The 24599-nt window shown below is 32.2% G+C and overlaps 3 protein-coding genes and 4 pseudogenes across 4 annotated transcripts; all 7 read left to right on the top strand.

Moving 5' to 3' along the window:
• Positions 1-1252: 1252 nt before the first annotated feature.
• LOC104732087 (monothiol glutaredoxin-S7 pseudogene) lies at positions 1253-1966 on the top strand (annotated as a pseudogene).
• A 458-nt stretch (positions 1967-2424) lies between these two features.
• LOC147930663 (uncharacterized) lies at positions 2425-3045 on the top strand. The gene is made up of 2 exons (XM_087476978.1): positions 2425-2524; positions 2585-3045. The coding sequence occupies exons 1-2, from the start codon at positions 2425-2427 to the stop codon at positions 3043-3045; spliced, it is 561 nt and encodes a 186-aa protein (XP_087333104.1).
• Positions 3046-6369: 3324 nt separating this feature from the next.
• On the top strand, positions 6370-7147 carry LOC104732086 (monothiol glutaredoxin-S4). Its single transcript, XM_010451609.3, has one exon. It carries the CDS (start codon positions 6662-6664, stop codon positions 6968-6970), a length of 309 nt encoding a protein of 102 aa, XP_010449911.1. The 5' UTR covers positions 6370-6661; the 3' UTR covers positions 6971-7147.
• Positions 7148-10767: 3620 nt separating this feature from the next.
• On the top strand, positions 10768-11395 carry LOC104732085 (monothiol glutaredoxin-S5). Its single transcript, XM_010451608.2, has one exon. The coding sequence runs from the start codon at positions 10887-10889 to the stop codon at positions 11193-11195; it is 309 nt and encodes a 102-aa protein (XP_010449910.2). The 5' UTR covers positions 10768-10886; the 3' UTR covers positions 11196-11395.
• Positions 11396-13641: 2246 nt separating this feature from the next.
• On the top strand, positions 13642-14707 carry LOC147930662 (LOB domain-containing protein 32 pseudogene; annotated as a pseudogene).
• A 6009-nt stretch (positions 14708-20716) lies between these two features.
• LOC104732084 (monothiol glutaredoxin-S3 pseudogene) lies at positions 20717-21331 on the top strand (annotated as a pseudogene).
• A 2130-nt stretch (positions 21332-23461) lies between these two features.
• LOC104732083 (monothiol glutaredoxin-S3 pseudogene) lies at positions 23462-24166 on the top strand (annotated as a pseudogene). The gene has a single exon (XR_015574118.1). The product of XR_015574118.1 is annotated as a monothiol glutaredoxin-S3 pseudogene (transcript).
• The last annotated feature ends 433 nt before the right edge of the window (positions 24167-24599 follow it).

Raw genomic sequence — 24599 nt, 5'->3', positions numbered from 1 at the left:
GAGTCATATAATAACATAAACATAATTTCTGTCGAAGATATAATGTTTCACGTTGAAAATTAAAAACTTCGAGAAAAGCAAGTCGACGCAAAAAAAAAAGTAATTTGTTGGGAATGAAAAATTTCCGACTTCATCTCCTTGTTGCATATATACACTGAGAATGCATACATCCAAAACTGAGTAAAATTCTAAATTTTTAAAATAAAATTATATAACTTTTGATCAAATCTATAATTTCGTTATTTGTTCCATATTTCGAAACTACTTTAAAATTCAAAAGTTTTGTAACTGGTTTCATTTAAATGTATTTGAGAATTCAAATGGTACACACTGTTTACGTATATATTTCCTTTGTTGCATTGTGAACAAACAAAGTTCTCAAACACACAAAATTTAACTCAATATATTGGTGTGGTATATGTAACCCTATTTACCTTTCAATAGTAAATAATATATAGCACTTAACCAAATTTCTTTTTCTCAAATGATATAGTACATTATATATATATATATATATATATATATTGTGTGTGTGTGAGCGCCCGTGTGTAAGGAACTTAAATTAGATGCGATCATACCATACGATATGTTGTTTTGTACGTAAGGCATGTACGTGATATGAAATATGATGACCATGCATTTGCCATATATGAAAGACGACTCTCCGGAACAGTGTTGGGCCACCTTTTGATCCAGAAAAAAAAATGTGGTTCCATTTGAGCCTTATCGTCATGGAATGAAATCGATCTTTAGCGATGTCAAGAATCATGCTAAACTTACCTTTATTCCGAGATCGATTCATGACCAAAAGTTTCTTGATAAAAACATGTTTTGATGGCAACTCAAGAGGCCACGTAATCCTCAAACACAAAAAGGATAAACGATTATTCTAGAAATATACTCTACGATCTCGAGTCTTCAAGAAGTAGAGCTGCCATTTGAAAATATATGGCCGTACCATAGATATCATGACATGATTCGTCCGTATCAGATATTCTTCACAACTAATTAAAAGATTTTGCCTCTGTACGTTTTATAAAATTAGTTTTATTCTTTAGCTGGAAGAGGCAAAGAGTCAAGAAGGCGTAAACCGATCATGACCGCAAATTTTTTCCTTTTTATTTTTATCTTATAAAATGTGTTCTTTATTTCGAGCTATAAAGTTGATTCTCTTAAAAAGTGCCACATCGAACCCATAATGTCATAGCTTTTCGTATTATATATAGTACCCTTGTAGAGACTTCTCTACATCAAACCGATCAAACACAAACTCAAAAGTTACCTTTTCACCTTCATTCAAAGATATCACAATCTCTGTAACGTTTCTTAATTATCTCTTTTCATCCCTAATCTCGCATCTTGTAATCAAAACACAGCCTATTTTCATCCTCCGCGAGTCAATTTTTAAACACACTTTCATATTATAACAACAATGGAGAAGCTACAGAAGATGATCTCCGAGAAGTCGGTTGTGATCTTTAGCAAAAACTCTTGCTGCATGTCGCACACAATCAAGACTCTTTTCTTAGACCTTGGCGTGAACCCTACGATCTATGAGCTAGACGAGATTAACAGAGGAAGAGAGATAGAGCAAGCATTGGCTCAGCTTGGCTGCAGCCCGACTGTACCGGTGGTGTTCATAGGAGGGAAGCTCGTTGGTGGAGCCAATCAAGTCATGAGTCTCCATCTCAATCGTTCTCTCATTCCCATGCTTAAATGTGTTGGGGCATTATGGGTTTGATTAAACTGAGGGGATACTTACATAGAACGTAGCTTGATAATAATAATGTAATGCAACTAATCAATGATGACAAACAAAAACACATATACATGTACGTATGAATGGTTTGTGTCTATCTAAGTTTTGGAAGGATACATTATGAGAAAAGTGTATACTTTATAACTAATTCAATATGTATTGTATTTTAATTCGATTTCTATAAATAAATACATGTATCTAAGAAAATTGTATGCCGCTTGTATCGGAAAATTACATCTATTTTTTGCGGTTATTGGGTTATATATGAAGGAATATAAAGAATATACATGCATATAAAACAACTATGTTAAATGATTTGTGTTAAAATAACCAGCACGGTAGTCTTACACGGTCCTCCACCTGCGGCCAGCATGCAACCCTTCTCATGTAATGTAGCTTGCACGCTGTCATTACACAACTCCTGTGGGCGGCCTTAAAGACCTTGGCAAGACACAAGATCTCTGATGCTTTCAACTTATAAGCTTCTAATTATGACCTCTTTCTTTATATTAGATTACGTCTACGCCCATATTCTGTTGCAATAGGAAAAGAAAAATCATAATTAACAAGAAAAGGGGCTTGATCAACATATTAGAGATAACTTTGGAAAGTTAAATGTGAATCTTACATATCAAATATTTTGGACCATTTCACCTTTGGGCCGCATGGTGGAGCTGGTTGGGCCTCGGGGAAGTATAGACTTGGGGATCAGCCGGACTATGTCTGTTGCAGAGGCCTGGTCTACTCGCCGTAGACGACACCCTCGTACACTGATTCTCAATGCTATTGGGCACTCTTTAAACTTGCAATATCAGCGTTGAACAGAGCATGAAGATCGGGTGCTGTGGAAAGGAAAAAGCGACTGTTTTCAGACTGTGTTTTCAACGACGGAAACTTGGTCTCACATACGCTCCACTTCAGATGAGGTCATTTGGTTTACTCATGCCACTCCCAATTATACTTTCTGTACTTGGTTGGCGGCACATGACAAATTGGCCACCGGAGACCGAATGATACGATGGAATATTGGAGCTTCAGGGACGTGTGTTCTCTGCCAGCAATGTACTGAAACACGGTCTCATTTGTTCTTCGCTTGTAGCTTTGCATCTGCAGTGTGGACTGCCACCGCCAAAGGAGTTTTCAAGGCGCATTTTTCTACCGACTGGAACCAGCTTCTGGCTTATCTTGCAGACAATCATCAGGACCGCTTGGGAGCTTTCCTCACGGTATACTTTCCAACTCACAGTCTATACAATATGGCGGGAACAGAATGGCCGACGCCATGATCAAAGGCCTAACACGGTAGGGCAACTCATTAAATGGATTGACCGACATGTTCGGGATCAACTACTGTCCATCCAGCGTATGGGAGATAGGCGGTTTGAAGATGGACTTCAAGTCTGGTTCCACACAAGGACTTAACAAAGTTTTCTCCATTTTAATGTTTTATTAACCTTCTAAGTGCCTTTTTCAAACACACTGTAGCACAAGTTGTAACAACGCTATTTTCTTGAATATAATTTAACATTACATTCCAAAAAAAAAAAATATTTTGGACCATTAGATGTTTATCTACAAAGTGAAGCCTGTAAAATCCGTGAAGTCTAAAAGAAAAACTTGAAGATTACTTGAAGATCTATCTCATAAAAACACCTCAATAAATTTTTCTATTGTGTAATCTTTGACACAACAACAATGCCCAGTAACATATTGTTTCGTCGTGATCTTATTTTAAGAAACAATTCAATATCGTATTGACTTTCAAAAATTATCGACAAAAAGGCATCCATTTCTGTATATCCACTCTCTTTTAACCTTGCTTTTTTACCACTTGGAGAACTCTGAAAGTCCATAATTAGTATGTTATTATTGTGTCTAGCCCAAAAAGCCCTATACTAAGTGGAGCTTAATTAGGTTGATACTTATATCGATGGCAAATAATTGTCTGGTATTTAATATTTGGACACTTATTTACATATATTCTCAGTGAAATTAAGCAAATAATTAATATAAGTTACGTACGTTGGAGAAAAAATAAGTTTACTTGGAAAAAAAATCCAATTTTTATAGAATTAATTTGGATTGGTTTAAGTAAAAATAAGAGTGAATAGAGTATCTAAACTAAGTTATTACGGATGAACAAATAAATCTTCAATTTTATTTGCCAAACTAGCAATTTTTAAAAAGTGTTCAATATGAACTAACAATGGTTTTAGGAGAAAAGTGAGTTTCAACCCAAAATTAATGGGGCATATAATGAAAGTTACAGGATGGTATTACGTCGTTGTGGAATTGAATGCGATATAATATGTGTTTTTACGTAAGACATGTACGGAGTAGGATCACCTAGCAATGTGTTATGACTCTCCGGATCACAGTTGGGCCAGATTCCATCACTAAATCGAGTTAAAACGAATATATATATATATATATATATATATATATATATATATATATAGTTCCTTTTGAGTCTATATCCTCAAACGAATGAGATCGTATCTTTACAATATCAAGAATCACATACAGTTTACCTTTATTCCCAAGTTGATTTATGATGGGAAATTTGCTGAGAATATAAAGAAAGTTGCTGAGAGTATAAAGAAAGTGAAGAGGCCACATAAACTACCACACAATCAAAAAACCAAAAAGAAGACGAACTGAAGAAGATTATTCTAGAGATATACCATACGATCTCGAGTCTTCGCAAAAAGAAAGAGATTCAGCTTTTATCGTGTGTAATGCACTAATGTGTATATGCTAGTGGCCTGGATTTTAAGATTTTATCAGTAAATCTTGTTCCTAATAACAAGTTACACGTTGAATGCAGCCAAGGTTAGCATTTTTTCAACTGAGAAGGAACCTCTATCCACAAAATCTCCATTGAAGAGATATGGATTGTTATGAGAAAGTCTGCCATTTAGCTTGAAGGTATTGCCAAGATCATAAAACTTCATGAAAGAGAAGAGAGTCTCATTTTCATATACAAGAATTAAAAAAACGATTGAGAGTATATAAAAAGAACATACAAAATTGCTCATGAATATCACCATTCACCACATAAGGTGATATGTGTTTGATTAGGTAGTCTAATATCAACAAGAGAAAGCTTAACGACCATGATTCTGTTTTAGCCTGCAATATAATATATTAGGCATATTTAAAAACCAAAGAATGAAAATGCTCATCATCAAAGCAAAGCATGGAATTATCAAAAACAACCAAATAAGAAACCTCATCATTCTTCCAACTTGATTTGAACCAGAAATTGTTCAGCATATGGCGAACCAAATACCAAATGAATGCACTGAGTTGCAAGCTTAAAAAACGGGTATTAACTTAACCATCACATACATAATTTAAAATCTTGGTTTTCTGTCTACTTTGAAAACTACATATTTTGAAATGAAAATGTAAAATAAAACCATTTTCCTTTATAACTAATCTAAATGTTAAAATAATTTAAAATTTAAAAATTAACTTAAATTCGAAATTAATTATTTAATAAATAAAAATTATTACGAAAATGTGTTTATTATATTTTAATAAAGAAAAAAACTTAACTTGTTTTTATTTATATTATTTAGATTTAAATTTATTTTATAATAAATAATTCCAGATTATACAATTTAATATATATACATATATCAATTTTTTAAGACTTATTTTAATCAATGTTGATTTATTTACAATGTCGACTTCGTGAACCATCGAATTTTTTTTTCTGTTGACTTAATTATTTTCACCACCGATTTATTTTATAACTGTTAATTTATCTTATGCCTAGTGGATTTATAACATAGTCAATTTTTTTTTAACTTATTACATTCTATTTGATTTATAAATAAGATCGATATTCTGAATGGTTGACTTAAATTTATTTTTTGTGACTTATTTCTTTTTTCTATCAATTTATTTTAATATTATCGATTTTTTTTACTGTATTTTTATATAGTCAACTTTTGATGTTGTTGACTTATTTGTTTTGTTTGTTGATTTCTATTTTTTTCCCCGTTTATTTTTTTTGGTCTTAGTAAACTTATTTTATTTTACATTGACGTACTAATATGGTTGATTTTATAAACTGTCAATCTATACCTAATGTAAAAAACAGTGTTTTAAAAAAAATAATTTTGTAAAATAAATTAATTTAATTATATTGTATTTATTTTTTTAATTAATTCTTAATTAAGGGAAAAATAGTTATTTGTGCAATACATAAGGTATTTTTCACAAATTTAAGGTATGTATTCAAATTATTTCTTAAAAATCACACTAATTATATTTATATGTATATGAGTGTAGTAAGTAAAAATTTGTATTTGTGTTGAAAATGTATCTGTTTTGAGTGCCATTGGAAATAGAAGGCGTAGTGAAGTAGATAAACACATGACATGAGTACATACATATAAAGTATTCGTCAGATCTAAGAGATTTTGTTATATGTACGTTTTACCGAATTAGTTGATAGTTTTATTCTTTAGTTGCAAGTGGTAAAGAATCAAAAACGTGTGAGCCGCAAAATCCCACACCGATATCATAGCTTCAAATCCTTTGGATACTCCCACCATCTTCATTTTCATCTAAAATATGTTCTTTATTTCCGTGTGATAAAGTTGATTATCTGAAAACTGCTATATGGAACCGACAATATGATAGCTTCACGTCCCATAGAAAGCTATATATAAAGAACACTTAGAGACCCTTCACTACATCAAAAACAAACTCAAACTCATTCATCTCTTGTATATCTTCACCCAAAGGCTTCAAGCTTTCCTATTTCACCTACTTTTTTTTTTTTTGTCAAACTCCTATTTCACCCTTATTCTCTAATTTGAATCAAAATATATCCCATTTTCATATTCCTCGGTGAATCGTTCAACACAGTTGTACATTATAACACCAATGGATAAGCTACAGAAGATGATCTCCGAGAAGTCTGTAGTGATCTTTAGCAAAAACTCGTGTTGCATGTCCCACACAATCAAGACTCTCTTCATAGACTTTGGGGTGAACCCAACGATCTATGAGCTAGATGAGATTAACAGAGGAAAGGAGATAGAGCAAGCATTGGCTCAGCTTGGCTGCAGCCCAGCCGTGCCAGTGGTGTTCATAGGAGGGCAGCTCGTTGGTGGAGCCAATCAAGTCATGAGTCTCCATCTCAATCGCTCTCTCGTTCCAATGCTTAAGCGCGCTGGAGCATTGTGGCTTTGATTTAAAAATAAAGTGATACTTACGTAAAGATCGTAGCATGATAATAATAACGTAATGAAAGTACATGTATGTATGAATGTTTTGTCTATCTAAGTTTTGAAAGGATAGACCATGAGGATACCTGTTTTGTAACGTGTGGGTAAACTTTATAATAAAATCAGCTAGTGTTTGGATTTCCTCTCCCATATTTTATACTTTCGTATAATACGAAATGTACAGATATTCAGTGCATGGTATATTTATGCTCTCCAATACATATCTAAAATTTTTAAAGTGAAATGAAATGTCATTTACGTAAGTTATATCTAAAAAAAAGAATTGACGTAAGGGATTGTATATACATCTCTAGATCTTTTATTTATGCTCATGGTTCCATCTTAGGTATAAATATTCTTCCTTGAAAATAAATATTAAATGTTCGAGAAGATTATATTTTTATACAAATGAGACTTTATCTTAATCGGAATGAGGAGTGTGCGATTGCGAGGTATGTCACTATTTGTATATGCAAGTGATGTAATTTGTGAGCCATAGAATTATCAAACCTAATTTCTCAACTGTTGCCTGACCCAACGTTCGAAAAATACCTTGATAAGGTCAAGTCGACATGGGTTCGAAGGGGTCCCTGCAAATACGTTTTAACTATTTAAGAAATCTCATTAAGAGTATTTTTAGTATTGTAAACCTATTTTTGTTTCTCTTCTAGGGCTTATGATTCTTATTTTAACCACATTTTTTTTGTGTGTTACATACAAACGAGAGCTTAAGACATCTGTAAATTGTAAAAATTTTGATTAAAAACACAGTAATATACACATGCAATATATTGATAAAATTGGGCTAATGGGATGGTATGGCATAGTTGTGGTCCTTGTGGAATTGGATGCAATGTGTTTTGACGTAAGACATGGCATGGTACATGTACGGACCATGATATCTTTGTAATTTGTAGTAATGAACAAAGGGAGTTCGCCCTATTTTTCTCTCTCAGACCCGATAATCGAGGCGCCGCTATCTTCACTTTCCTCCGACGCCGGTAGAGCTTCGGCTCGCTGGCGTCGGGATCTCTTGTTCTCTCCACTCTACTTCGTTTTCTGCTCTTATTTTTTCTTCTTTCAAGCTTTTTTCGCCTTTTGTTGGTTACCTTTTTTCCCCAACCAAATCTCAACACCCACCCTAGTACTAGACGAAGGCCGGATTGTGTGCCCCTACAGAAAGATCTGGAGTCCGGCGAACCCCATCCTCATCTATTCTCGTCCAGCCTTACCGTCGATGGTGACAAAGTCTCTGTGCTTTCCTTTCCCCCAATCCGGATTGAGTTTTGCCAGTGAAGCATCTTCTTCCTCAACGATACTTGTATCTCTATGTGGCGAGAAATCTTCTAGTGTTGCGAACCGTCTCTGTTTATGGACTCCTGTCCCCAAGATCTGTCACACTTTGAGCTCGACAGATCCATGTCAACTCCCCTGGCCATCTCCAAAGTCTATTGGATCTCTGCGGATGAGCTCAGGACTTGTAATTGGTTTGCTATCATCCCAATTGGTCTTGCAAAATCTCCAAAATCCCAGGTCTTTTCTATATACCCTTATGATATCTAGTAAACAACATCTTTGTTTGTTGGTTGAACTCGATGTCTGAAGACTGCATCTGAGAATCCACTTACCTAGAATGTTTGGTAGTAACAAAGTGTATAGTCTATACCTAGCCATTGCTTATGTGTCGATTCTGTCTGTTAACTGGAAGAACCAAATCCTCTATATCCCTATGCTAACTAGCGTTTCTAGTTCTCAACACCATCCCACCAACCGAACCAGTTTGGTTCTAACAACCACCCATCAGACCAAACCTCACTCACTTGTATCATTGTTAAACCGTTTGCATACTTTGTGTGGATTTCTTGATCTCTTTGGCAACAGGCGCCATATGATAGAGAACCCACCTGTACTGCTTCTTTTTGACATATCCATATGGCTCGTTTTGGTCTTTACCTCCCTTGTCTGTGCTAGTTGTGAAGTTCTGCTGCTCTATGGTCCATTGCCCTGTATTTCAATGTTGACATCCGACGATCTTCAGCAAACCACTCTCAGCACCACCACCATCATCCGGGCTTCAGCCCACCGAATCTATGCTATTGCATTGCTTCTGCTAATGCTCCTTGCCCCGGTGAGACCCTTGGCTTTGATTCCTCTACAAACGTTACTATGTCTTAAGACCGTGACCATCTTGTCTTCTGTCGAATCCTTCGATGCTGACCAATCTAGCAACCGTGACCTTACAAGACTCAAACTGCTTCTTAGCGTTTGCTTCACAGCTCTCTCGGACTTGTGTTTGATTCTATCTTTTTCTTTGTTTATGGCTTTGGGGGAAGCCTCTGTTTGTAACCTTTTAAACCTTTGGGACTTGATTCCCTCATGTATTGTTTCTATTTGAGTGAATGGAAGTTTCAGTTTGTTCAAAAAAAAAAAAAGAACAACGACTCTCCGGCGCACAGTTGGGCCAGATTCCATGAAGAAATTGAGTAAAAGAAAAGATTATTGTCTTGTTCCATGGAGCCTTATCCTCGTGAAATGAGATCGAATCTTTGGGTTGTCAAGAATCAAGCAAAATTTAGCTTTATGCCCAATCGATTTATGATGAAATTTGGTAAAAATATAGTATATACTAAAAAAAAGAGAACGTTTTGTTTGAGAGTAGAGAGGCCACGTAAAACACCACACACAAAAAGAGAGAGAGAGAGAGAGAGAGAGAGAGAGAGTATTTTAGGGATATTCCATGCGATCTCGTGTCTTCGCAAAGGAAGGAGTTGAAGCTAATTTAATCATGTGTGGGATATGTCATAGGCCGGATTTTATATAATAGCTCTTGTTTTTCTAAGAAAAATGTTTGACTAAAATAACTTGTTTCTTGTATATTAAGTTAAGATTTCTGTAGAACTCATGATATGAAATAATGTGTACTTTCATTAGATTTAATTAGGGAAAATCTTAAAACAAAAATTCTTTATGGTGGCAATCACTTGTACTTTAAATCCTTAATTGATGTATATCATGGACTTGATTATTATTAATTAGATAGTTTTTGTTTGTCACAGGCTCACACACTATGCAATGAATTTAGTTATCAATTTATCATTTTCCCATACTATTTAAATTTAATTTACCATTCATACCACGAAAATGTGACTAATTCAGACTATTGATTGTTCTATTTTTTTTCTTTTACCACTGGACCCTTCAACAGTACTACTTTATACGAAACTACTAAAGTAATCCTAACAACAATGTCGAGAGAAGGCAATGGCAAGACGAGTTAAAGAGCTGTTCAATTCCTCAAAGGGTCCAAATTTTATTTTATTTACTTTTAATTTAGAAATAATAACAATTGATCATTAGAGAGAAATTAAACATGGATATCTCTACTGACCCAGAAAGGAGAGAGGGCGTACTATTAAGACATGGTATGATTCGTCCGTAGTATTATTTACACATCGATCTAAGATTTAGTTAACTCTACGCTTTACTCTTTTACCTAATGAATTGATAGTTACATTTTGATTTTTTAGCTGCAAGAGGCAAAGTGTCAAGACGGATGAAGCCTCTTTAGGCTCTAATCCGTTGAGATATCATTCCCATTATCTTATGTGTGTTTTATTTATTTGAGATATTTCGTATGTGCTAAAGTTGATTCTCTTTTAAAATATGCTACATTTAATTTTAACCCGTAATATGAAAGTTATACGTCCCTTAGAAAGCTATATAAAGGACCCTTAGAGACCCTTCACTACATCAAACAGAAACTCAAAGTCATCTCTTATCTTAAGCCAAAAACACTTCAAGCTCTCTACAACTCTTCAAACTTTGCTACTACCTCCTTTGAATCGTTATCCAAACACTCTTTGAAATTATAACATAGTTCGATGGAGAACCTACAGAAGATGATCTCTGAGAAGTCGGTAGTGATCTTTAGCAAGAACTCGTGTTGCATGTCTCATACAGTCAAGACTCTCTTCTTAGACTTTGGCGTGAACCCTACGATCTATGAGCTCGACGAGATGCACATAGGAAAGGAGATAGAACAAGCATTGGCTCAGCTCGGCTGCAGCCCGACCGTACCAGTGGTGTTCATTGGAGGGCAGCTTGTTGGTGGAGCCAATCAAGTCATGAGCCTCCATCTCAATCGCTCTCTTGTTCCAATGCTTAAGCGCGCTGGAGCATTATGGCTATAGCTTCCAAAAAGTGGAACTGGAAATTTATAATGTACCGAAGAAACTAATTATAGCGATTAGCGAACAAAGAGCATACGGAAGAATGTATGTGTGAGTTAATTAATGCTATGTCTATCTGAGTTTTGAAAAAGATAGATTATGCGGTTACCTATTTTGTAAACTATGGTCTATTTTGTAATAATATATCAGCTTCCGTTGGATTTCCCCTTTCCCAAGTTTGAATATATATATTTCAATATATAATTCTTTGTTTAAATTAATATAATATATGCATGCAAGGAAGAACATGCGTCTGCGCGCGTTATAAAAAATGCGCATTGCAATAATCTTGGTGTAAACAAGAACAAAAAAGAGGAAAAGAACAGAATCATTATTTATTCGTCGGGATTGTTTTCAGTACTAATCGTGTAAGAGTAATTATAGTTTCTGTCTTATTTAATCGCAATTATTCAGATCGTTCTGTAGTGTTAATCGGTTTCATTCATATATACAAATATAGATCTGGACTGTAGAGACAATTACTACTAGCTAGGAAACAATTATGTAAAATAACCAGATGTTTAACTTGTTAATTGATGGTTTGTTGAAGATATTATATCAAATATAGAACATAACATCTAATGATTGAGAGATACCTATATATTTATAAAATGTAACAAAACATTTTATTTTAATACTTGGTGATAAACTTGTGTCTGAGCTTATTACGAGGGTTCTGCATCACAAGAAATTGAGTCCCACTTAACCGAAAAAACCTAGTACTTATAAAAAGAATATTATATAATGAAAACTATGATCGAAGGCATATTAGCTATCGTTGATTTTGTAAAAGAAAACTATATATTTCGGTTTAGCTACAAAGACGGAATTAAACACTTCATTTTATATGGTTTGGAATGTTAAGCCTAAATTCAAGCAATTTGTTCATACTATTAATTTTAGACTAGAATATATCCCGTGCTTAAAGCACGGGTCAACATTTTTTAAAAATATTATAATATAATAATAAAAATTATTGTTTTTTTTAATTATTTTGTTTGAGATAATATTTATTTTTAATTGTTATGTAAATCTATTAGTCTATTGATACTAATTATTTTAGAATATTATAGTATTTTATTTTTGACGTATTATTACAGTTTTATATTGTTTATTTGTTGTATTTGCATCATATTTTGTGAAATATAAAATAGTAATTTTAATATTATAATTGTGAGTAAATAAAAATTATTAATTTATTATCTATATAAATTTAGTTTTACCAACCCGCCAATGTGGAAATTAAAACACACATTTTCATACATTGAGTAATATATCTTCGTTTTAAAAAATTCAAATCACAACATATGCAGAAAAAATATGCATTTTATTAATTATAAGTATTATATAAAAGTTCTAAACAATGTGTAAATAAAATAAAATAAAGATGATAGGAGAATCATAATTTGAAATCTTAACAAAATCTTCGAATTATGTTATTAAAAATAAATGTATTGTATACTTGGATATAAAATCTTAGTTTTTAAAATTCTGATTGGTTTATATATTTAAAAAAAAATTAGTAATTTCGTCCATAATTTATTAGAGAGAGAAAATATCTTTTTAGATTTTTTAATATTTGATATGTGAGTTTTTTTATTTTTAATTTAATTATATTTATTTAAATTAGTTAATTAAGCCTAATTAATTTAGTCTAATGGCAATTAAATGTAATTTTTTACACATTTTAAGGTTAGTTTCATATTTGTACTTCTCAATTAATATAGTAGGATAATGGACCTCTTTAGACGTGTATATTTTTTTTTATTAAAATATCTTAAACTAATCTGGGTATGTTACAAAAAAAAAAATTATATATATATATATATATATATATCGTAATTGTCATTAGTTAAATATTACGAGTTATTGTTACAGTATTTAACTTGTTACAAGTAATAATTCTGCTTCAGCTTACGTAAACAAGTGATATGAGTTTTTTTTCTTTGATAGAAACAAGTGATATGAGTTAAAGAGATCTATCTTTAGGTAAAGAAAAAAAATTTGAATCGAGGTAGAATAAATATTTAATTCTTCTCTATCCATCTAAGAAAATTTGTGGCTGTGATTGTTCAACATCTTGATAGAAAATGACGTTACTAACCATTAAAACAACAAAGTGTATAAAGAATTGGATTCTGCCATACAAGGAACAACGTCGCAGTGTTACATATTATTCCATGCTGTAGGACGGTACGGGCTAGTTGCGGAATAAGATGTGATTTGGCATATCACATAATATGTGTCGGTACGTGAAATCACGTATATATACTGAAAATGATGATAACCTTGTATTGGGATGTAAGAATACCTGACTCTTGAGATCGAAATGGGCCACCATTAATACTAGTTTGAAGTAGAAAAACAAAACTATTACTTTAGGAGATACGTGGTTGCTTCACTGGCAATGTCCATCTTTGTTGTGCACGAGCTTGACTTTCTAACAATCTTATTCATCGAATTGGGAATAAAGCTCCATTTTGTTTTATTCTTTGACGTCGCATTATTCGATTTCATGCATGACGATAAGGCTAAAACGGAATCACAAAGTTTGCCTTTTTTACTCAAGTGGTCATAGATAGATATCTTTAATTCTTGAGGTATAGAGTAACATACGTTCTCGAGTTTGAGCAGCGATTTGAAGAAGCTAAGGAGCTTGCAACTTTGTATGGCATATCTAACCATTTAGACTAAGTTAGGTATACGACAAAGTTTTCTTCAATGTCAAATACATTTACGTAACTTGTATTAATTATGTTAAGTTTAGGGATACTTTTTTAAAAAAATGTTATTATAATTGCTGATATGTATTTTTTTAATTTATAAAACTCTTAATCTAGGTTCTGGTAGTACTACTACCTAAAACTAAAATGTATCTCTAATCTAGGTAATGTTATCAGAACCATACAAAACTAAAATTTTCTAACATAAAATGATATCCATGTGAGAAAGCCCGTAAATTTTCTTCTTGCGTCGATCGATGCACGAACCAGAAATCTAGCGATACGAGATTTGAATATGTTAATTAAATTTTTGGAGCCATGAACGTCTGCAAAACCTTCAGTATAGTCTTGGATTTGAAGAACGTGTGATTGCTGCTAACTCTTTGTGCTAGCGGCAGAAGCTCATTAACGTGATCCCATCTCTGATTATCATGGCATGATACTATACTACAAGAGTATTCTAAATAAATGTTGAACAATATATCAAATCTGCAGTGAATGAGGTTGAAACCAACATGAAATCCGATCAAGTGCGAAAAAAATTTGATATTCCAATTATAGATGATTTCTTTACTACATCCGCTTCCTTGGATTTTTATATTGAGAAAAAGGAGCCTAAGCACAATTGAAAAGAATCAACTTATGCAACTTTAGAAGAGAGATGATCAAAAGATGGGTGTTGAGCATAGAGTTGATGGTGCATCAACATCTCCCGGACCATCTATGGTTTTTGGTAATGAGCATGAGTAATATTCAACATATACCTCCATTCCCTGAAAACCAAAACAAATAAAATTTTAATCATTTGTTTCTTTTTTCTTTGGACTCCAGTTCTCATAATAATCTTCTATCAATTTTCTTTATTTCTTGCCATTTCGTCATAATCTATGTAGTTTGCCGAAAAATATCTATGGTGTTTGATATATCTTCATATGGTGTTTCATTTTTACTTGCATTACAAAACAATCAAAAATGCATGTTAAGATTTTTTAAATCGATCCAATGCTAGTATTGTTGCTAAATCACAAAAAACAATATTTTCTTAAAGTAATACTCCATCCATTTCAGAAAAAGTATCATTATGCACTTTTTTCTTGGTTTCACAAAGAATGTCACTTTACATTTCCGATGTGATTTTTTACATCAAATTTCTTATTTTACTCTTAACCCAATGCTCTTTTTACTAAACTTAAATAATTAACTACTTATTAAATAAGGATATATTTGTATAATTCTAGTTTTTCTTAATTTGTATGCCTTGTGTCAAAATAACACTCTTTATGAAACAGAGAAAGTATATGAATAAATATTCCACTTGGCATCATTTTATGAAAAAATATATTATAATTAACTAATTTAAAATATGTTACATATTTTAATAATAATTTATTTGACTTTGTAGTAAATGTACAATTGAATGAAAACAAGAAAAAAAAAATAAGAGTCCAACTACCATTATGGTCTATGCAAGTAAATCGTCTCGTTATGGTCTTAGTAATTGGATATGGGTATAACGAGCTTATTTGAAATTTTTTAATTGTCTACTTAATTACTAATGTAACATTTATTTGTTTTCTAATAATTATTAGTTATATTTTTTTGTAACATTTGTGTCGCAAATAAACACAAGAATTAGTTATACCACAATGATCTACTCTTCTGATATATTTTCATGTATTACAAGATACACAAATTCAATAGTTTTTTTTTTACAGAAACTTTTTAATACAATTGCTGGGGTACTAAACTTTTTTTTTCTGTCAACTTTGTAGGTTTGGAAGTTACTATTGCATTTATAAAAGGTCTATTTAACTAATAAAATATTTTAATATGATATGATAAAATTTTTACCATTTTGTTAGTTATTAGTTGTCTTATTGAAAATTAGTATATCTATCTATACATAATAAGACACACATTCCACTATCCATCATACTTAGTATACATGTACTATATACTGTTGCAATCATAGGAGTTCCATTCAATTCACATAATAGGACGATATGATATATGTATTACTATTTTTTAATATAATAATTTATTTAAAACTTAAAATTTATCCATATATGATTTTTAGTGAAATATCTATGTCATTTTTATTAATAAATGAATGGTGAAGGATATCAAAGTATCATTATAGTTACGATATAAATATCAACTATGTAGATTAGTAAGATATCTGATACAACTATTTTTGCAATGGAGAATTAAGCAATTCAATATAATTATGTTTTTCTTAGATAACATCAATCATTTAATATTATTTGAAAATTTATTGGTAATTGTGTTTCTTCATCTTTTTAATTTTTACAAAGTACATTCTCCTTCATTAATTTTACATAAAATAAATTTATTCAACAACCTATTTATCATACAATATAAATATATATATATATATATCTAATTTTTTTTAGAATTGAACATCTTCAATTTGAAATTTTATTTATTAACTTTTTTTTATTGGTCCATTTGACATATTTCTTTCTAACAAAAATTAGCGTTTAGTAAATATGAACAGAAAAATTAAATTGCATTAAAATGTAGACGTCATATTTAATTTTTTTTTGGTGGTATATCAAAAAAATCTTAATTAATTTATTCCGACTGCAAATGTCTTTCTATTTCTTCATTTTGTTTTTTGTAACGTATCTTACAAACTTTACAATATAAATTTAAAGTTTTGTATTAAAGTTGTCTTAAAGTATATTCAGTCATTATGTTTATAACACAAAATAGTACTTACATAATTATAAATACATATTCATCAACCATCAATCATATTTTTATACCATATCACTATTTTGACTTGTGTTGTCCTTCTTTTGTAATCATCATTTTTGAAAAGAATTTATGGTCTCACATTGCAGTTGACAATTAAATATTAGACAAGCTGAAGTACCTACAACAATTGTAGTGTATGATTGTGACACACGTTCATAAAGCATCATGAGCCCTAAATCTCCCACTCTAGGTTCATTTATTCATCAATTAGAATGTTGCTTGGCTTGATGTCTCTGCAGACCATAATTTGTCCACATTCCTCGTGGATGTACAATAAAGTAGAAGCGGCTACTTTAGCTATCTAAAAACAAAATTCATAGGACGGTTTCCTTGGTACACGTACGGTAGAGCAGTGAGTATAATTAAACTCCCTTGTGGGATATAGTCGAGTTAACAAAAGCTTTGGTTTAATTGTTTGTACCATCCTCGAATGCAATTGTATCACTACAAGAAAAGTCAACATTGATAGCAGTAGATTATAGCTCATTTTCTCCAACTGCTATGAAAAATATACTTTTTTTTAATTACCATATAATAGCACTAGAAAAACGCTAAGATAAAAATTCATTAAACAAGAACCTAAAATCGTTTATTCCGCCAATACTTAGCTGAAAATTTTCGTTTAAGCGCCTTTCAGATCCAATTTTTGTTTTTGTGTCAAGAACCAAAAATTTTAAGTGCCACGTTTACAGCAAAAATAAAACATTATCCCTTCTCTGTACGAGGAGACGAACAAAACTTCTAGAAAAATTTTCTTCCCCCAAATTGAAATCTAGGTCTTTTTGAGTCCACCATAGACTCCACCGTGAAGCTCGTCGGCGGCCTCATTTCGCGTCCATTCCGATGTCATATCTCGGCGAAAAAGTGATTAACACGAAGAGATCGAGAGCTTTTGATTCTCGTTGCTGATACCGGCGACAAAGACGATGGTTCTTCTTTCGAAGCCTTCTTATTCTTCCTCTGCTTCTTCTCTCTTCGGTCTCGCTGAAACTTGATTCGAAACCCGTTCTGAAACTCGATTCGAAACCCGATCTAAACTCGATCCCAATTTGTTTGTCACATCTTTCACTCTCAATCCCTCTCAGTTTACAATCTCTTCTGAACTCGTCAAGGTTTCCCTTCTTCTCAATCATATTTTGCAAAGTAGTAGCTCGATCTCTCTCCGTCGGGTCGTCGCACGGTTTCAGGTCCAATTTGCTTTTGATTTTCAGGCTCGATTATTTGCCTATCACTTATCAGTCTTGCTATTGTAAGAACTCTTGTTGATTAGAAGTGATGACATGCCTTTTAGATTTTGTATGGAGCTGTAAGATGATATATTTCATGAGTACAATATCTATTGAAAGTGACTTGTATCTTGTTGCTCATGTTTCTTCTTTGAATCTCTGATTTTGGTTTCTCACTGTGAAGCAGGGTGATACATTCAACAATTCTCATTTCACAGACTCAAGGAACAAATCTCGGTGATTCTTCTTCTTTTCCTGTTGAGAAAATTAATCGCCAAATTATATGAAGCTTTGTTATATGTATTCTTGATGGTGAAAAACTGATAATGTAAGCCATGGCTTAAACCGTGAGTCTAGCTTTGCTGATTGAGAATTTTCTGGATTTTGTGGTTTCTCTATTCATTATTGTTTTTGATTTTAGTCAATGATCCCGAGTTACTATCCAAAATTTGGCAACATAAGTTTATTGAGCCAATGAGATGGCAATGGCTATGATATATGTTGTAGTTTCTAAAATTTGTGAAAGTTGTTGTCTGCTGACTCTTGGAATTGAGAGTTCCAGTTCTAGATTAGATTGAGGTCTTGTGATTGTTAACTGCAGGACAAGAAGTCGAGTACAAGAAGTCGAGTATAGACTTGGGATCATTGCTACAGGTTATACGTTCTGATCTCTAGTTTTTCTAACAATTTATGTCTTTGTTTATGCCTTGTTGATTTAAGCTCTTTGTATAATATTTTGAATGGATGCTTTTCTTATAATATTGTCATTGGCATTCACTAGCCCTGTTTTCATCCGATGGATCTGTGATAGCATGGATTGAAATCTTGAAGCTTTGTTATGGTCTAGGACTAGGTTTCGAAACAAGAAAAAGGCTTCGGCATGGTGATAGCTCTATGTAACATCATTTGCCAACCTTCGTGAGTGTCTCTTAGAGTTTACGGAATTTCCAACTTAGCACATTTAGTTTTGGATTTTAACGGCTTTTATCTACTGATTTTGAAGCAGGAACACCAGAAAGAGAGTGAGTTCCTTTAGCAAATAACAAGAAACATATAAATTAAGGAACTACACGAGAAGTAAGTGTCAAATTTCGCCTCATCTGCATAAACTCTTTATGTGCAACAATTTTAATGACTGTTGTTTTTCTACTGTGTCTATGTGCAGCTTTGCATACTTGATTCATATATTCAACGTGAACTAGTAGCTGTTCATTAGACTGTTTCAAGAAACGCTAAGTGAGCAGCTAAAAGAGACCCTTTGCTACAAGTAAGAAAAGCTTTGATGGGTTACATGTACATATCAAGTAGTGTTTCTATTCTTTTTGATGTTAGTTTTATTTTGTTTAAGACTTGGTGACACTTTGTTATGTAAGACTTATTTTGGTTAATGTAATTTATGTTATGTATGTTGATTATTTTATGAAATGTAAAAATATAAATCTATTTAAATAAATTTTGAAAAAAATGACAATAATAAATAAAATAGCATTAATTTTGTGATACAATAAAATATATTTATAGCATTCGATTAGTGCTATGATATAGCTACGGTAGAAGCTCCTAGCATAGCGTGTAAAATGACTTATAACATTATCTTTAAAAATTTGAAAAGCGGAATAACATAGCATTTCTGTACTGCTATAGTATAATACTATACCATAGCATACGAATTCTGTGCTATCATATGTGAGGTACCTACAATAACAGTGGCCTAACATAGCGTTTGTAAAAGAGCTATGAATTACATATTATAGCATTTCTCTCGTGCTAACAATGTACATATTTGTTGTAGTGTATTATGATTTTCAAATTAGTTTTGAAAGATAATTATTTAATATAAAACGAGAAATCTATTGAATATGACAAATACAAATGATCAATTTATTTAGTAAGTAGTTAAACATTTTTAATGTTTATTTAGTCAGAAAAAATTGCATATTTTAAATTTTAAAGATACTTACCTAGTATATTTATATGGTGGTAATTTGTTGAATATTTTTGATGCAATTCTTTACGACATATTTATATTGGTATACTAAAAACCGAATATAATCTGAAAAATTAAATCCAGAGTAAATGCCATTAGCAATTTTCAACAAATGTTTTTCAAATTTATTTGATCCTTAAATTAAACTGATCGATAACACTTGTTAGGAGATCTCGAAGATTACGAGATCGAGTTAATGGAAAGTTAACATTTGTATAATATTCTCCTATGACTAAAAATATAGATTTACCATTATCATATATGTAAAAAACTTGCTAAACAAGTTCTGACCTTATATAAATATATGCCGAAAAGCTAATGAATAAATGAAAGAAACTATTTCACTTCTAATATTCCTCCAAATCTATTAAAACTCATTTCAGATTTTTAATTTTTTATCAGTTCTTTTAACAATGAAAATATATGGCCGTACTATAGGGAGATGGCATGATTTGTCCCTATCAAATATTCCTCACATCGAAAAGATTTCTGTACGTTTTATTCCGTTTCGTTTTATTCTTTAGCTGCAAGAGGCAAAGAAGCAAGAGCGTGTGAATCGATCATATCCTCATATTCTTTCGGATACTCCCACTATCTTAATTTTCATTTATTTGTAAATGTTCGTTTTTTTTGTTGTCAAACTTGTAAATGTTCTTTAGTTCATTATTTCTTTGAGATATTATTTTGTGCTAAAGTTGATCCTCTCTGAAAAAAAGGCTACGTAATATGAAAGTTTACGTACTATATAAAGGACCCTTACATCCTCTTCACTTCATCAAACACAGATATCATAATCTCTCTATAAGCTCTCTAATTTTCCCTTTTCGTCTTCAGTTAAGCATTTTGACCAAAAACACCTATTTGTCTCCTTTACAGACGCTTTTCAAATATCTTGTCACAGTATAATACTAATGGCGAGTCTACAAAAGATGATCTCGGAGAAGTCAGTAGTGATCTTTAGCAAGAACTCTTGCTGCATGTCTCACACAATCAAGACTCTGTTCTTAGACATGGGCGTGAACCCGACGATCTATGAGCTCGACGAGATTAACCGAGGAAAGGAGATAGAGCAAGCATTGGCTCAGCTCGGGTGCAGCCCAACCGTGCCAGTGGTGTTCATAGGAGGGCAGCTCGTTGGTGGAGCCAACCAAGTCATGAGTCTCCATCTTAATCGCTCTCTTGTTCCAATGCTTAAGCGCGCTGGAGCATTATGGCTTTGACTTTAAATAATTAATGTAAACGAAAAAAAGAAACATATAAAAGAATGTATGTATGAGTTAATGCTACGTCTATCTACGTTTTGAAAAGATAGATGATGCGGTTACCTATTTTGTAATTAACAGTGGTTTATCTATAATAAAATCAGCTACCGTTTAAATTTCTCCATGTTTATATAATTTTCTAAACATGCAGGCATGCATCTAAGAAATGAATACATCACTGGAAAATAGATGAGTTTTTAATGGTGCAAACTGCAAAGAAAAATAATTGAATATACAAAGTTTTTATGCATAACATGATGCAAGACATTATAATATAAATCTGAAGAATATTTTACAGGTAAAGAATGGTGTCTAAGTTCTAAATTAAAAACGATGACGAGTCTGAATCAAGGTGAACTCTATGTTACTTTATTCATATGGAATGTCAAGCCTTAACTTAGTTAACTGGTTTGCCGAAAAAAAAAAGTAGAAAAAAAAAACTTAGTTAACTAGTCGAAGTTGTTTGTTTATACGATCGACATCTATAGATATATAGATGCGTATAACTCCTTAAATGGAAATGCTTACAATGAAAAAATTATATTTGTTACTAATATTTTAGGTGTGGTTGTTCGTTAGCTAACAAATTGTGAAATTTGTGAAATATTATCTTATAACAAATCTAAAATCAATTAAAGAAACTTTTGGATTGCGGTAAATCAATCTAATTTCTTTACTATCTATATACGAAAACGTAGTCCCACATCGTAATAGAAAATGAAGTTCTTAACCATTAAAACAACAAAGTGTGTATAGAATTAGATTCTGCCATATAAGGAACATCGTTGCATTGTTACATTATATTACATCGTTGACAGTACGGGCCAGTTGCGGAACTAGATGTTATTAGGCATCTTAGTATCTTACTTATACTAGAATGTGTCGTCGGTACATAGATTGAAAATGATGATAACCTGGTATTGTGATATAAGAATAACGACTCTTCAGGTCATTATTGAGCCACAATTAAATTTAATAATTTTAGGAAGAAAATGCGAAACTATGACAAAGTTTTATTAATTTTTTGGGACACCACGTAGCTGCTTTACTATCAAATCTATTTTCCTAAGATTTTGATTCTTGACATCATAAGTTCCGATTTCATTCATGAAGATAAGGCACGGAACAACAAAGTTTTCTTGTTTTCGCAAGTGGTCACAAAAAGAACATTTCAATTCTTGAGATAAAATCATACGATCTCGAGTTTCCTCAAATATAGAAGAATCGAAAGAAGGAGTCGAAACTTTGTATGACTTATCTAAAAATAGTTAAAGTGTTGAGTTGAGACTTGAGATCACCAAAATTCTTTGAAAAGTGTACCTCAACAGCATAGCAATTGTCACGGCTTTAGCCGAACCATTTCGACTCAAATCTCCCTAGCTAGCAATCTTCCACACCTCCGCTTGATAAAGTTTTATGATAATTGAGAAAACAGAAATGATCAAGTTCAACGGAAGATATCCAATGATAGCAGAGTTTTTTTTTGTTTCTTAAGCAATAACAAATTTATAATAGAAATATTGTAGGTAATTTGCTTGTTAACTCTTTAAACCAAAAATATTTTAGGTAAGATCCATGAAACTATTAAACATTCTTGATCGAGTATTACATAATCTCGCTTTATCTACTAATTATTTTAATAATATTTTAAAAATTATTTTAGTTAGAAACAAATGAAATATTGTACTACACAAAAGCCGAAGACTACTGACGGTCGCATCCGTCAATAATTTCAATTAACTATGTCTTAAACTACTGACGGTCGCAACCATCAATAATTTCAAAAATTTTGGATCTTTTTGATGCAATTCTTTGCTACATATATATTGACATATTAGAAACCAATAGTCTCGAAAAATTTAATCCAGAGTACATGCCATTAGCAACTTTCAACAAATGTTTTTTTGTTTTTGTTTTTGTGTCATTGTAAGAACTGTTTTTCACAAAAAGTTGTATGGCTTTACCCTTTATATCAGTTCTTTTGACAATGAAAATATATGGCCGTACTATGAGGTATGACATGATTCGTCCGTCTCAAATATTCCTCACATCTAAGAGAGATTTTGTTTTCTGTACGTTTTATGCCAAATTTAGTTTTATTCTTTAGCTGCAAGAGGCAAAGAGTCAAGAACGTGTAAACTGATCATATTCTTTCGGACACTCCCACTATCTTACTTTTCATTATTTAAAGTATGTTCTTTATTTAACAATTTATTTGAAATATTATTTTGTGCTTAAGATGATCCTCTTAGACAATGGCTACGTACTTTAGAAAGCTATATATAAAGGACCTTTATAATCTCTTCACTTCTTCAAACACAGAAACACAAAGCCCCGCTTCTCATCTTTAGCCAAACATATCATAATCTCTCTATAAGTTCTCTACTGTTCCCATTTTATCTCCAATCTAGCATTTTCACCAAACACACCTATTTGTCTCCTTTGCAAGACGCTTTTCAAATATCTTGTCACAGTATAATACTAATGGCGAATCTACAAAAAATGATCTCCGAGAAGTCAGTAGTGATCTTTAGCAAGAACTCTTGCTGCATGTCTCACACAATCAAGACTCTGTTCTTAGACATGGGCGTGAACCCGACGATCTATGAGCTCGACGAGATTAACCGAGGAAAGGAGATAGAGCAAGCATTGGCTCAGCTTGGGTGCATCCCTACCGTGCCAGTGGTGTTCATTGGAGGGCAGCTCGTTGGTGGAGCAAATCAAGTCATGAGTCTGCATCTTAATCGCTCTCTTGTTCCAATGCTTAAGCGCGCTGGAGCATTATGGCTTTGACTTTAAAATAATGTAAACGAAAAAAGTAAAGAAACATACAAAAGAGTGTATGTATGTATGTATGTATGAGTGCTACGTCTATCCACTTTTTTAAAAGATGGATTTACCTATTTTGTAAACAGTGGTTATATTTATAATAAAATCAGCTACCGTTAAATTTCTCCTTTTCCTACGTTTATATTTATATAATTTTCTAAGCATGCAGGCATGCATCTAAGAATTAAACACATGTGCACTGAAAAGTGGATGATTATTTAATGGTGCAAAGGAAAAGAATAGAATATTTTTTTTTATGCATAACATCCATGATCCTAGACATAATAATATAAAAGTTGAATTGAAGAAGAAATATTTTACAGGTAAAGAATGTTGTATAAGTTTTAAATTTTTTTTTAAAAAGATGACGAGTCTGAATTATGGTGAAAAGTCTGAATCAAGCCTTTAACTTACTTTTTTTTTTTTTGAATGAATGCTAAATTATATTCAACCCAAAAAAACCTTTGTACAAAGTATTGCATCCTTGTTTCAAATGAGAAAACTAAATGTTATTAGAAGATGAGGAGAGCTCAAGGTCTGGATTGCAGCCTTAACTT

This window comes from Camelina sativa, chromosome 12, assembly GCF_030686135.1.
Source record: "Camelina sativa cultivar CO46 ecotype springtype chromosome 12, ASM3068613v1".
NCBI classification, from domain to species: domain Eukaryota; kingdom Viridiplantae; phylum Streptophyta; class Magnoliopsida; order Brassicales; family Brassicaceae; genus Camelina; species Camelina sativa.
The sequence above is the reverse complement of the archived record's forward strand: the minus strand, read 5'-3'. Positions and strand labels throughout refer to the sequence as shown.